General features: G+C 53.3%; 1 protein-coding gene across 4 annotated transcripts in view; it reads left to right on the forward strand.

The window, feature by feature from the left end:
• The window catches only part of SLC4A3 (solute carrier family 4 member 3), a 33,845-nt gene extending 21,444 nt beyond the window's left edge, over window positions 1-12,401 (forward strand). For 3 of the 4 annotated variants that reach the window (XM_069781214.1, XM_069781213.1, XM_069781212.1), the window contains 12 exons: window positions 781-965; window positions 3,068-3,281; window positions 3,599-3,820; window positions 4,150-4,298; window positions 5,748-5,942; window positions 6,390-6,596; window positions 7,255-7,344; window positions 9,020-9,186; window positions 9,574-9,827; window positions 10,157-10,326; window positions 10,810-10,983; window positions 11,769-12,401. In XM_069781214.1, the coding sequence (XP_069637315.1) occupies window positions 781-965; window positions 3,068-3,281; window positions 3,599-3,820; window positions 4,150-4,298; window positions 5,748-5,942; window positions 6,390-6,596; window positions 7,255-7,344; window positions 9,020-9,186; window positions 9,574-9,827; window positions 10,157-10,326; window positions 10,810-10,983; window positions 11,769-11,846 (2,105 nt within the window). In that variant the 3' untranslated portion in view covers window positions 11,847-12,401. The remainder of the gene's footprint in view (window positions 1-780; window positions 966-3,067; window positions 3,282-3,598; window positions 3,821-4,149; window positions 4,299-5,747; window positions 5,943-6,389; window positions 6,597-7,254; window positions 7,345-9,019; window positions 9,187-9,573; window positions 9,828-10,156; window positions 10,327-10,809; window positions 10,984-11,768) is intronic. The other variant, XM_069781211.1, reaches the window with a different exon arrangement.
• The last annotated feature ends 1,397 nt before the right edge of the window (window positions 12,402-13,798 follow it).

Consider the following 13,798-nt stretch of genomic DNA (forward strand, 5'->3'; position numbering starts at 1 on the left):
AATAATGCCAGAGAAATACAAGTATCCAATAAACATTTGTGTTCAGTATGGGAAGGAAGCGGCTGGCGTGCCGGAGGACACAGGAGTACTTCCCAATCTGTTAGGAACCAAGGAGGCTGCCAAGCATTGATGAGATGCGGACATTGTAAAACAAACTGTGCAGTTTGCACCTATAAGTCTTTAGAGAACTGGCTCATTTTCATCTGAAAAAAAAAAAAATTCTAGGAATACAGGGAACATACAAGAAAAACAGAAGAAAGCTTATAGCATCGGTGCTCAAGAAGGGAAGGACAGTGATCCAGTACCTATAGGTTGTTTAACCTGACATCCTTCCTGGCCAACATAATGCCAGAGCTATTATGGGATTCAATTAATAAAGAACTAAAGGATAAGAATGTAATTACTGCCAAGCAGTGAAGTTTATGGGAAATAGGTCATGTCCAGCAAACCTGATTTCTTTCTTTGATGAGATTAGAAGTTTGATAAAAGTAACATGTAAGAGACTTCCTTTCATAAGGCAGTGGCTTAGTGGGAAACAACCTTCTGAAGAATGGGCTAACTGGGAAGCTAAAGAAAGTAGCACTGCTTGGGAATGATCAGTGAACAGGGGACTTGGAGCAGTCCTCGGCATGAAGCTCAATGCTGTCTTAGTGGTCTGGAGACCAGTACAGGACTGCAGGGCTCATGGGAACCCCCAAAATCTTTGTTTCCACTGTTAAAGGCAGCCCAGTACAGCTCACCCCAATGATTAACTCTGCTCAAAACATTGCCTCCTCGTAGGTTGTGTGCAGTTCCTGGAGCAGCCAACTATGGCCTTTGTCCGACTAAATGAGGCTGTCTTCCTGGAATCTGTCTTGGAGGTCCCGATTCCTGTCAGATTCATCTTTGTGCTGCTGGGACCAAGCCAGGCCAACATGGACTACCATGAAATTGGCCGCTCAATCTCCACCCTCATGTCCGACAAGGTGAGGAGCTGATGGGCGGTGATGCTTGGCACGCTCAAGGGAGCTTCAGTAGCTCCTTAGAAGTCAGTCCTGGGATGAGAGTGCTGAAAGATGCTGTGCAAAGGCCCAGGTGGGGCAGGCAGGCGTGAGCACCTGGGATTTTTAAGAGCAGCCTGCCCCGACCAAGGTAGGATGCTCCAGTACATAGGGAAGAATAGGACAGACACTTGGCTGGGACAGAGAGTGCTAGGCTGAGTGAAGAAAGGGGCTGTATGTAAAAGCAGGAGCAAAAGACTGCCCAAGGTTAGAAGAGTTGTGTTCAGTTGATGTCTCACAAACAGAGTAGGGGAGGCTGAGCGGTGTTTGTGACCATGATGCCTAGCCCAGGCCACACTAGCAAAAAGACCCAGCAATGCCTGGGGACTGTTGTCAGGTGTTTGGATGAAGCTTTCTAGCTGAGTATCCACGCAGAGGAGCACATCCATGCAAGAGGAGAGATGAGGAGTCAGGAAGGTTTTTCTGCCAAGCATGTACACTGCTAGAAGTCCCCCATCTGGTTAGATGACAGGAAAGTGAGGTTCATTATCCTGGTAACGAACTGAAGGCAAAGAAAAGACAATCTGAGCATCTGCCACATATATCCAGGACAGGAGAATCAGAGGTTCACAGTGTCCTCCTGGCTGGTGCCATGTAACTATAGCCGAGTAATGAACCTGCCTGTCCTGCCACCAGTGTACAACTCTCCCTGAATTGAGGACTAAAAGGTCAACTTGGAGCAGGTGGGTTGTGGGCAACAATGGCTCCCAGCTGAAAGATCCCTTCCCAGGAGTTGCACAGGGCTCAGCAGAGGCCGTGTTTTTAGCCAGAAGGTGTGAGGTGCCATATTCCAGGTTCAGCGCTGCGTTTGTGGGCTGATCTCACTCAATTGAGCCTCTGCTCCTCTGTTGCTGGAAGAGGGGAACCAGGTCCCTCAGCCAGGGCTGGCCGTAGCAAGGTTACACAGTGGCTGGCGCCATGAAGAGAATACAGTATCATTTACAGTTTGAAGCTGTGGCTCCAGGGAGTCTGTGTGCTGCAGGGACCTTAGCTGTCTCCTGCCTGGTTTACAGGCTATTCACTTCTTCATCTTCCTCCAGCCCTTTCTCTGCAGGCATGTTCCAGAGGCAATGCAGCACTTCTGCCCGTTTGCCAGCACCTCCCTACCTATCTGCAGTTGTGCTGTACCCTCATGGTCTCCTTGGAGTCCTTCCTCGTCATCTTGCCCTTGCTGTCAGGACCATCTTCCCTTTTCTGCCTGGTTTCCCTTGCATGGCTTCCCTCATGCTGTAGACTCCTATTTTCCCTCCTTCTCCCATGTGGAGACTCCCAAGAGTCTCTTATGCTCCCTGCTCAGGTCCTGGTTCTTGTGCTTTATCTATGGCACTTCAGGGCTCCACCAGCTTCTCCCTCAAAACAAACCCAAGACCAGACTAGAAGGACATCGGTCTATTGCAGAGTCCTAATTTTGAGCTGCAGGGTCCAGGAAAGTCTTTCATCTCTGTGGTGCCTGGCTTCTGGTACATCCCTGAGCTGGGCTCTGAATGAGAGCCCCGCAGGACCAAACAATGTCATGCAGAGCTTGTAAGGAGAAGGATCTTGGCCTGATGCAGCCACAGCGATCTGGTGTGAACAGAGGCATGGGCTGGCCAGGTGTAGCATCTAGCCTAGGGAATGAGAGGCACCAGGCTAGCCAGGAAGCACAGATCTGATTTTGATTTATGGAGAGGTCCCATGAGAGGCACCCTGTGGTCTGGCAGAGCATGCAGCTGGCAGAGATGCTGCATGATCTTGGGCAAGAGCAGTGGGGCTTGGGGGAGAAAAGCAGGAGCAAGGAGGTCACTGGAAAGGATGGATAGGGAAGGGAGGAGAGACATGGGATTACGTGAGGGGCATTGGGTAGAAGGACAGGGAGGAGGGATTCGGGAGTGTGGGTCATGGAGTGGCAGTAGCGAGACAAGTAGTGGGTTAAGGGAGCAGGATGTTACTGTGTGGTCGCAGCAAGCGTTGTGTTTCCAGGCTGTAGGTAGCTGGGTGCAGTCTTGGTCTGAGCCTTCTCCCTCTTTCATTTTCCCTGACCCTCCCAGCACTTCCATGAGGCTGCATACATGGCAGATGACCGTCAAGACCTCCTCAACGCAATCAATGAGTTTTTGGACTGCAGCATTGTCATCCCCCCGTCGGAGGTGGAGGGGAAAGACTTGCTCAAATCCATTGCCACCTTCCAGAAGTTGCTGCTGAGGAAGAGGAAGGAGAGGGAGCAGAAGTCCATGAAGGAGGGGGCTGTCCAGGAAGCCAAAGGTCTCTCCACTCACATTTGGGCAAAAGAGTTTGTGCTTAGTGCCCTGGGTGCCCCAGTGAGCCCTTCCCTCACAGAGCCTGGCAGAGGGGTGAGCGGGGCCTGGCTCCCACCATGGGCAGCGGGGAGGGTGGCAAGGGGAGGCAGGATAGTGGCTGTGGGCAGCTCCGGCAGCTGGAGGCAGTGGGATGTGCAGTCACAGGGGGCCCACCGGGTTAGTGCTGCTGGAGGAAGGTCTTCTCGGGGTATGGGGGAGAGGGACAGCCCAAGGGCGCACTTGCATTCCCCTGCTCAAGCCCTGTCCTCCATGTACCTCCAGAGCTGTGTGAAGTGAAAGCTGAGGAAGAAGAGGAGGAAGCTGAGGACGACCCTTTGAAGCGGACCGGGATATTTTTTGGAGGTCTGGTTCGGGACATAAAGCGCAGGTACCCCAAATACCTCAGTGACATCAGAGACGCCTTGCACAGCCAGTGTCTCGCGGCCGTTCTCTTCATCTACTTTGCTGCTCTCTCTCCTGCCATCACCTTCGGGGGACTCCTAGGTAATGGGCCTGCTTTCTGGTCTGCTCTTTGCACGCTGGGACACTGGCTGTGTCTGTGTGATGCTGTGCTGGGGTGGGCTTCGGTGCTGCTCGCTCGGGGAGAGCAGCAGTGCTGCACCTCGGCTGCTGCCTTGTCCCCTCCCTGCCGCTTGGCCTCTCCAGCCTCGGCTCCCTGGGCTCCCTCTGTGCTCCCTGCCCAACGCAGGGAACCTCTGACTGATGGGACGGGGACCTGCCTCCTCCATCTGGAGCTGTGTCTGCAGCCTGCCTGCCTGCGATGACAGTGCCTGTGTCTGGGCTATAACACTCACCATTATTCTCTTTCCCAGGAGAGAAAACTGAGGGTCTCATGGGGGTCTCCGAGCTGATAATCTCCACCTCGGTTTTAGGGATCCTCTTCTCCCTGCTCGGAGCCCAGCCGCTCCTGGTCATTGGCTTCTCAGGGCCTCTGCTGGTGTTTGAAGAAGCTTTTTACAAGGTACATGTGAGGCAGTGTCCATGTTTGGCACCTGCTCGCTCTGCCCTTGCGCTGGAGAGGGCAGCTGGCATTTCTCAGCTCTCCAAAGGATCTTTGGTAGTGTAGACTCCTTGGGTCTTGCCAGGCTGCCCTCAGCTCGGCTGGGGCTGGCCCTGGCTCTGCTGACCCTTTGCAGGTCACGCCATAGGGACTGCTGCCTCCTGTTGCTGTATCCCATGGGCTGACCCCCTTGAGGTGTGACAGTGGTAACAGCACTCCTCTACCTGCTGACTGTGAGGGGAGCCCCCAGCCCTGTGCTGCAGCCCATCCTGGCACAATGAGCATTTGTAGCTGCATCCTAAAATGCTGGTCCATAATACTTTCTTGTTCTTGGGGCTTCCTTTGAAGACCATTTCACAACTTTTACCTGTGGCTAGGTTTCCTTGTATGGGAACCCAACAATGTTCAGTGTACCATCCATTTGGGATGTCTCACGTACATTACTCCCACCTCTCAGGATGAGCCCAAGGGTATGTGCAGAGATACCCTGGCCAGCCAGGATGGACATGTCTCTTTCTCGAGTAGCATGACCTCTTCGCTGTTAAAAGCATCCACGTCACTGTACTCCCAAGCAGTGGGTCTAATCCTTCTCCTTTTTTCTGACTCCTAGCATGTCTGGGCTTTTAAAGCATGGTTTTTCCTACAGCTAGATTTTCACCTTGGTGTGTCAAGAGTTTGGAGCTGGTGATGCCACTGCACAGTGGGAATTTCTCTGCTCTCCTGTGACCGCACTTCTCACTGACTGCTTTTGCTTTGCCCAGTCATTGTGTACAAAGGTGTACCTCTGGGTGTGTGGTACTGTGTGAGGGCACTGTCTGTAGTGGTGCCGAGGAAGGCTGCAAAGGGAGGGATGTGATTTGTGTGGGAAGCGGCTGGTGTTGCTGTGTGTGGATGAGCAGAGGCAGTGGAGATGGTCTTGTCTGTGGTGACAGCCTGGGGGCTTTTCATCACGCCATACAACTGTGTGTGTATGCAGGGTGCCGTCTGGGATCATGCCCCAGCTAACGTAGCCTTTATGAAGTGGGACATAGAAGGCTGCTCAGGCTCTCCTTCGTGGGGAACAGGCTTGTGCTGTTCAGTGCATGGAGCAGTGGAGAGCTGTGTTTGAGTAACGGCACCTCCATATGGGTGGGATGGGGAGCATCAGGCAGGGGATGGTTTCAGCAGAGAGTGAAGGAGATACTGTTACAAAGACTGGAGCGGTGAACACCTGCTTGGTGTGAGCTGGCTGGTGTTAATGCAAACTCTGCAACTTTACCTGTGACTCCAGTCCTGAATTCACTATCTCTGTGCTGGATGCCCGAGCAGATGTAGATGCTTTTTTCCAGGAGAGTCTTTGATCTTAATGGGGAGCAGATGCAGCAGGCAGCCTGAGGAGCCATGAATAACTCCTGCCCCTTTCCATTTCAGTTCTGCCAGACACAAGGCATTGAATATCTGACAGGCAGAGTGTGGATTGGTTTGTGGCTCATCGTCTTCATCTTCATTATTGTGGCAGCTGAGGGAAGCTTCTTGGTGCGCTACATCTCGCCCTTCACCCAGGAGATCTTTGCTTTCCTCATCTCTCTCATCTTTATCTACGAGACCTTCTACAAACTGTACAAGGTGAACCTTCCCCAGGGAGATGGGCTGCTGCATCTCTCGATCCCCCAGGAACCTGCTACTTTAGCGTACAGGAGGCAGGGGAGCAGGGCCAGCTCAGCCACAGCTTTCCTAGGTGTTCTGCAGAGCAGTTCTTTGCTGGCCTCTCATGCCCCAGCCCAGCCGGCCCCTGTGCCACCACAGAGGCTGGCAGGATGAGCCCTAACATCTGTCTCCCCTTCTCTTCCTGCAGGAGGCATTAAAGAGGGGCCACTTTTCTCTCCCCAGCCCTCTCCAGCTGGGTAGGTTGCGAGGCGAGGTGATGGATGCTGGGGTTGTCCGCGCCCACCATCTACCGCCCTCACCTCTCCACAGAGCAGGACACCTCCGCTTCCCCCTGCCCCCAGTAGTGACAGTGCCCCCTGCCCCTCCTTGCGGTGACAGTGCCCGCTGCTTCTCTCACCTGCCCAGGTGTTTGCAGAACATCCTCTGCTGAAGTTCTACCCACCAGATGTGCAGAGCGGCCTGAATGCCAGCATGCTCCCCGCGGATGCAATGTCGCTGGGAATCAGGATGCAGCCCAACACTGCTCTCCTCTCCCTCATCCTCATGCTAGGCACCTTCTTCATTGCCTTCTTTATGCGCAAGTTCAAGAACAGCCGTTTCTTAGGAGGAAAGGTGAGAAGTTTGTGGGACCCAGATGTTAAGAACAAGGGCTGTGCCAAACAAATAATGCTTCTTGCTTCAGACCTTTGTTCTCCAGAGTATTTGGACCATCCCCCAAAGAAACACCAGCAATCCCTTAAATACCATGCAGAAGGGATGGTAGCCTGGCCTAGGCGGCAGACCAGAGCTGGCTGTTGATGATGGTATCTGCACTGTCCTGCTCCCATGAGCTTTGCTGGAAAGAGAGGACCCTCTGGACCAGAGGACTGTCTGAGTCCAGAGGACTCTCTGGACCTTGAGAAAGCTCCTTTGGCTGGATACAAGCCTGTTAAGCTAGAATGTAGGAGGAAAAGCTTACAACTTGTTGCCTTTGGACAGCTCTCTACATGCAGGGCATCTGTGTAATAGCTGGAGCACCATCCAAATAGGCCAGTAGGAGCAATTAGCCAGTCACTTAAGAGTGGCTGGAGGACTGTGTGTTATTTGGACAGTGGGATGCACAGCCCCATGGGTCAAGGCTGGGTTCCCTTGCCCTGCTCATCAGCAGTGCTCAGGTTTGCCGTGGTGCTTGGCCCCATCTGGGGCTTTGCTTTGCCGCAGGCTCCGTGTAGTAGGGTGGGTGCACAGAGCTGGCCCATTCCCTTTGCCAGCGAGTGTGTTTTTTCTGCAGGCTCGGCGGATCATTGGAGACTTCGGGATCCCTATCTCCATCCTGGTCATGGTGCTGGTGGATTACACCATCACTGACACATACACACAGGTAGGTGCCAGCGCTGCCCTCAGAGCCCCTCCTGCAGCCCAGCAGCGGTCTCTGTGGCACCGTGGCCTGCTCTTGTGCAATGGGGGATTTGTATTTCCTGCCTCTTTAGTCATAACAGCACAAAGCAAACAGAGACACTCCCCTCATCCTTACTCCCACGCTGAAGGGAAGCTCCAAGGGTCTTGCTGAGACTGAAACCAGAGCTACAGAGACTTGAGTGCCCTGGTATCCCTCTGGTATTCCAGCTGTTAGTAGGGGAGGCTTTAGTGTTTTATTTAGAATCTAAATAAATAATAATAAAATAAAAAAATAAAATAAAAAATATAAAAATATATTAAAATAAAATTAAAATATTTTTATAGATTCAGAGAGATTCAGTGCAGTTAATTCCTTGTTTGTAACTCTAAAAACTTGCAGTCAATCAACAAGATATAAACTGGTTATGCACACTGAAGAGGGTGGCATAGAGTGGTTTCAGTGGGGTAGTTGTCATGGTTTAGTACTTAACATATTTATACTCTCCTTGATCATAGGCTACTAAATATTTTGATCTCTATCTCAAACACAATGATCTCTTTCCCAGTTTATGCACAAACTTAAATGTTATCAAACAAACCCATCTCACAGGTTTCCTTTTTTTTTCCTCCCTTTTTAGTAGATGTGTAGTTATATCATTTTGTTATGGTATTTTTTCCAACTAACATCAGGGAGAGGGTGAAAGGTAGTTTCTGTTCAGCAAACTTTTTGTCAAGACAGCCCAATGCTTAACAGAATCCAAATGCATTTTTATTCATTTAAATTTCAATGAAAAATCTGGTTTTATCAGACATTAGTAAAATCATGCTCTTTGTTACATTCTTTTCATACCCTTCTACAATTAATATCAAAAGCATTATCGTTTCAGTATTAAGTCAGCATATGTACAAAGCTTTCCGAGAAAATGGTAGTTAGTTACACAGCTTAGCTCAAGTACAAGCATTCCAGGAATATTATTCATACTTACGCTGATTAACATAAATGCAAATCATAAATTCTTCCTGCAGTGCTCACACAGGCAGATAGCAAGAACTGCTGTAGAGCAGCGCAGAGCTGAAAGTTCAAATGCTGGTGAACACAGGGTCAAGGCAATGTACAGCTAGGAGTCTGTGTGGTCTCTGATGGGAGCACAAACATGTATTCCCTCTGAACATGATCAGGGTGAGGTCATTTTGAGAGAATGTGACCACTTTTGGGGTCCACACTGCAAAAACAATACTGAAAAATGTCTCAGAAAAGGCTTGGAAAGTCTGGAAAGCCACCTCAGAGAAGGGTAGGCAGTTCAGGACACTTGATTTGTCCAAGCAGAGGTCAAGGAGCATTTTAACCATGGTCTGCAAGCACTGACATGGGGGTGAGGTTCCTGAAAGAAGGTATTTCTTTGGTCTCTTGGACAAAAAACAAGGGAATTCCAATAGCTGAAAGGAAATGAGACAGGCCCATGTTAGGGGACATGGGATTTTTGGCACTGAAGGGGATTATCCATGAGAAAGTCCTGCTCGGGTCAGGGTGGCTGTCCCATCATCTGAGGCGTTCAGACCAGGGAGACCAGGAGGATCAAGCAAGGCTAGTCCTGTGTGAGGCTGTGGGCACGTGCGTATTGATGAGTAACTGCTGGATTTTGTGGCTACACCACCAGAAGCTGAATGTCCCCTCTGGCCTGTCGGTCACATCTCCTCACAAGCGTGGCTGGTTCATTCACCCCATGGGCAGCAGTGGGACCTTTCCGATGTGGATGATGTTTGCCTCTGCCATCCCTGCCCTCCTGGTCTTCATTCTTATATTCATGGAGACACAGATCACTACGTGAGTACCTCCCCTGCCAACTCCAACCACCACTAACCCCTGGGCAGGCAAGGCTGGGACGGGTGCTGGTGCCATTCATGTGGAGATGCGCCTGGCATCCCAGCAGGACAGCAAGGGCAGGATCCTGGTCATTTCAGACTGTACCTTCTTGGGTTCTCCCATCGTCTCTTGGCTCCCCTCCTGGCATACAGTGTGGTGGAGACCTGCCTCAGCCCAGCACAAGAGGAAACCTCTAACCTGAGGTTGACAGCCACTGCCCCTCTCCTCAGCCATCTCCTTGTCCCCATGTCTGCTCTCTCCAGGGAGTGAACGTTGTCCCCAGCCACAGTGCTGTCCCTGGGCACTAGGCTGGGCCTGGCACTGACCTGGAATCTTTTTTCCTTCCAGGCTGATTGTGAGCAAGAAGGAGAGGAAGCTGCTGAAAGGCTCTGGCTTCCACCTGGACCTGCTGCTCATTGGCACTATGGGGGGGCTTTGTGCGCTCTTCGGGCTGCCCTGGCTGACCGCGGCGACAGTGCGCTCCGTCACCCACGTCAATGCCCTGACGGTCATGAGCAAGGCCATCGCACCAGGAGAGAAGCCCAAGATTGAGGAGGTGAAGGAGCAGCGTGTGACCGGAGTGCTTATTGCTGCCCTCGTTGGTGAGCCTCTGCTCGGGTGAAGGAGTGAGGGGGGAGGTCAGGGCTGACCACTTGAATCTCCTGGCAGTGTCCCTGCCCCACGGCCCAGCCTGCACTCTGCCTGCTAGCTGCAGGACTGCCCCCACCTGCACTCAGCTCTCCTCTGGCAGCCTTCAGTACCCCCCCATGGTCAGTCCACCTTTGCAAACCTTCCAGCTAGACCCCTCTTGAGCTTCCTTTCCCTTGCACCCCAGGACAGACAGAGAGGAGGGGGGAGAGGGACAGAGGCCGAGGTGCCTTGCAGAGGGGCTGGCGTGGGATACACCATGCCCTGAGCTCTGTCTGTGCAGGTCTGTCTATTGTGATGGGGAACATGCTGCGGCAGATCCCGCTGGCTGTGCTCTTCGGCATCTTCCTCTACATGGGGGTTACGTCGCTTACTGGCATCCAGCTCTACGAGCGGCTGCTCCTGATCTTCATGCCATCCAAGCACCACCCTGACCACATCTATGTTGTCAAGGTGAGGAAGGCAGGTTGTGGGGAACCAGGTAATGAGGAGCAGAGGAAGAAGAGGCAGGTGAGGGGAGATGGTGCTTTGCTAGGATGACGCTTGGCTTGGTGACCTGCCCTTGGCTGCAAGTTTGTGCCGAGAAGTAAGTGCAAGCCATGCACAGAGATGATACAACGCTAGGATAGCATGCTGATAGGCTGCATACAGGAGTGAAATGCCAGGATATAGTATGGATGGACTATAGTTGATAGGAGTCATGCATTGCTTGAGTGGGTGTAGGGAGACTGCACTGCCAGGTGGGTATGCTGCTAGGTTGCACAGAGGCTGATGTGTTACGGAGTTCTGCATTGCTGTAGAGTACAGGCAGGTAGAGCATGCAGCAGTGTTGTGTTACTGTACTATGCTATGCAGAAGGATTATGTTTTGCCAGTTGGGTCTTCGTTAATCTGTGTGGAAGGATAATGTGTTCTTAGACTGGATTTACCTCCCTAGGTGAAGACCTGGAGAATGAATCTCTTCACCTGCATTCAACTGGCCTGCATTGTGCTGCTCTGGGTGGTGAAATCTACGGTGGCATCCCTGGCCTTCCCCTTTGTCCTGATCATGACAGTGCCATTGCGACGCTTCGTGCTGCCCCGCTTCTTCCATGACAGGGAGCTCAAAGCGGTAAGCAGATAACTGTCCTCACAGTCTAGCTTGCAACACTGGGGTGAGGTTGAGGAAATTTGGCAGACTGAAAGGCTGGGAGATCCTGGGCTGGCAAAGCCTTGGCTTTCCCTGCTGTTGTCTGGGGATCTTTGTTCAACAGCAGTAGGTGGGTGGATGGCTTCCTCAAAGCTTGTAGCCCTGGGAGTGCAGTGTGGGATGGATGGGCACCCTAGGGCAAGGAGACAGAGGATTCTACGATGCAGAGGCCTGGAATAAGGGTTTTCTTTTCCATCCTCCTCCCCATTTGTGGCTCATTCATCAAGAGACACCCCATTTCCCCACTGAGACAGCAGCAAGGGCAGCACAGCAGCACAACAGAACCTGTGGCTGCTTGGCATAGGAGCATTTAACCACAGTGCTAGGGTGCTGGCAGTTCCTCGACTGCTGGCAGCTCCTCTGCTGCTGCCGACATCCTGAGCTCCTGTTGGAAAGCAACCTGGAGCAGCACCCAGAAGAGGGTGCTGCCAGCAGGGGGGGAGGGAGGAACTGCTGTGCTCAACCAAAGCCCCAGTGATGGGGACTGTCAAACAAGAACACTTACAGGAAAGGGCATCAGTCTGGTGACACATGGATGGGCATGAGGGGCAAAAAAAGGAGCCCATTGGCAGGGGAATGAGCAAGAGCTTTGCTTCCAAGTGCAGCCCAGCTGCCTGGCTTGCTGTGCGCTGATCCCTCTATGCCAGGCTTGACCCCATGCTGGGGGTGGCTGTGGCCTTCAGAGCCTGGTCTCTGCCTCTCCCCAGTTGGACTCGGAGGATGCGGAGCCGAACTTTGATGAGGATGGCCGGGACGAGTACAACGAGCTACACATGCCTGTGTGAGCTGGGAGCTGCCCTCCCCGCTCATGGGACAGGCCGCTTGCACCTGCTCATCCCTCCCAAGGACTAACTGGAGACTTGACGTGAGTCACGCAATCTCTTGCCTGGACCAACGAATGGCTGTTCCATAGCCCCGCAGGAGGCAGCCCCGGCTCCTGCTGCCCCATCGCTCGCTCAGCAGAGGCTGTGAGTCTCTCTCCTCTTGGACCTGGTGGGCTGAGAGATGCCTCTCACATCCTGAAGCTGCGTGGGTCCTGAGTGTCCGTGGGTCAGGGGTCTGCCCTCTCCCTGCTGGAGGAAGCCTGTGCCTGGTCTCCAGGTGGTGAAGGGGAGCCATGCCAGCTGGTGCCACTGTGTCCCCCTCCGCTACCATGAAGCTTGGGTGTCTCAGCACCATGTGCCACCGAGCAGTCACAGGGACGGGCTGTATGCTGCCTGCGGACGGCCAGTGGGCTTCTTCCAGGCCAGCAGCCTCCTTGCTCAGCTGGTGGATGCCTTGCTCCTGCTCCCTCTGGCCCCTTCCAGGAGTGCTCACGCTGGGCCTGTGCCACAGCCCCTGGCCCAGTCCTCCAGACCATCATCTGTCCAGTCACCCTCCCACAGGACTGTTTTCAGCTCTTGCTTGGCATAGGGGAGGCTGTTTGCTTTGTCCCAATTTTCCCAACCCTCTTCCAAAAGCAAAACTGCACAGGGAGGGGAGGCTGGGGACAAGCAGGTATCCTGAAGCCTCGAGTGCCTGCCCTCTTGCAGAGACTAAGAGGAGTCCTGTGCCATTCTGCACCTCCACAATGGTTGCAGGGGTAAAAACTCATCACAGGGCTGTATCCCAGTTCCGGATCCCCAGGTCCCTGTCCCTGAGAACAAACCATATTTAAGAAACTGTATGAGAGATGTGGTGCTGGAGCACAAAACAGTCCTTTGGGTCCCCTCCCCTTCCCTGTGCAGTGATCCACTGGGTCTGGCTCCCTGCAGCCCTACAAGGAAGTCACTGAGACTCCCCAGCCCCAATTCTGCCATACCAGCGTGACCTTTCACGTCCAGGGGTGCCCTCCAGGTGGGAAGGAGCAGCATTCAGCGTGCCCAGCACTCGGCCCCCGTCACCTCTGGGCAGCTCCGAACACCTTTCTGCCTGGCAGGGCTGTCCGCTGGGGTGTCCCCAGGCTGGCAGCCCCCCATTCAGAGCTGCCTCAGAAACTGCTGACAGTGCCCTTGCTGCCCATGGCAGCTCTGAGGGCAGTGCCAGAGGAGACGGGCACCCCAGCTTCTCCCTGATGGTCAGAGCTGGAGCGGCCTTGTGGAGGAGGCTGGGATGCTCACTTCACCATTGGATTTGGGACAGGCTGCTGCCCCGGTTCCCACTTATCAGCCTGACTCCTGCGAGAGATGGTGGGTGCTTCATTACTGGGAGGGCCCGACGCCTTCCCCAGGAGGCTGCAGAAATATCCCACCAGAGAAAGAAACCTCCCCCCGTGGCAGGTTCCTGCCCCACAGCCTGGCCCCCTCCGCAGGGCCCGGGGTGGAGAGACAAGTGTCTCTGTGTGTCTGTGGCCGTGTGTGTCCTGTCCTCCCCATGTAGTGTAGGAGGCCTGTTGTCGCTGTGCATTGTGACTCCTCTGACTGTAGTGGAAACAGCTACACCAATAAACTCTTCACAGGAACCACGTCTGGCTCTCCGCTTTTGTTTATTAATTGGCAATAAATTAGATTAATTTAAGTTCCCCAGCACAAAACTGTTTCTTGCTCACAGCAGCAGCCAGTGAGGGAGCAAGCCCCGGCTGGACTGGGGACTGTCACCGTGTCACCTACTACCAGCACAGAGGTGGGCTCTCCACCACCATCACCAAGCAGGCTGGTTACTGTGGGCCCAGCTGGAGCCCCCATGCTGGCTGCTGAAAACAGGAGGCCGAGCCCCATATTTAACCAGAAACACGTACTCATGCCTGCTTGCATCCATA

Source organism: Haliaeetus albicilla, chromosome 4 (genome assembly GCF_947461875.1).
Source record: "Haliaeetus albicilla chromosome 4, bHalAlb1.1, whole genome shotgun sequence".
Classification (NCBI taxonomy): Eukaryota; Metazoa; Chordata; class Aves; order Accipitriformes; family Accipitridae; genus Haliaeetus; species Haliaeetus albicilla.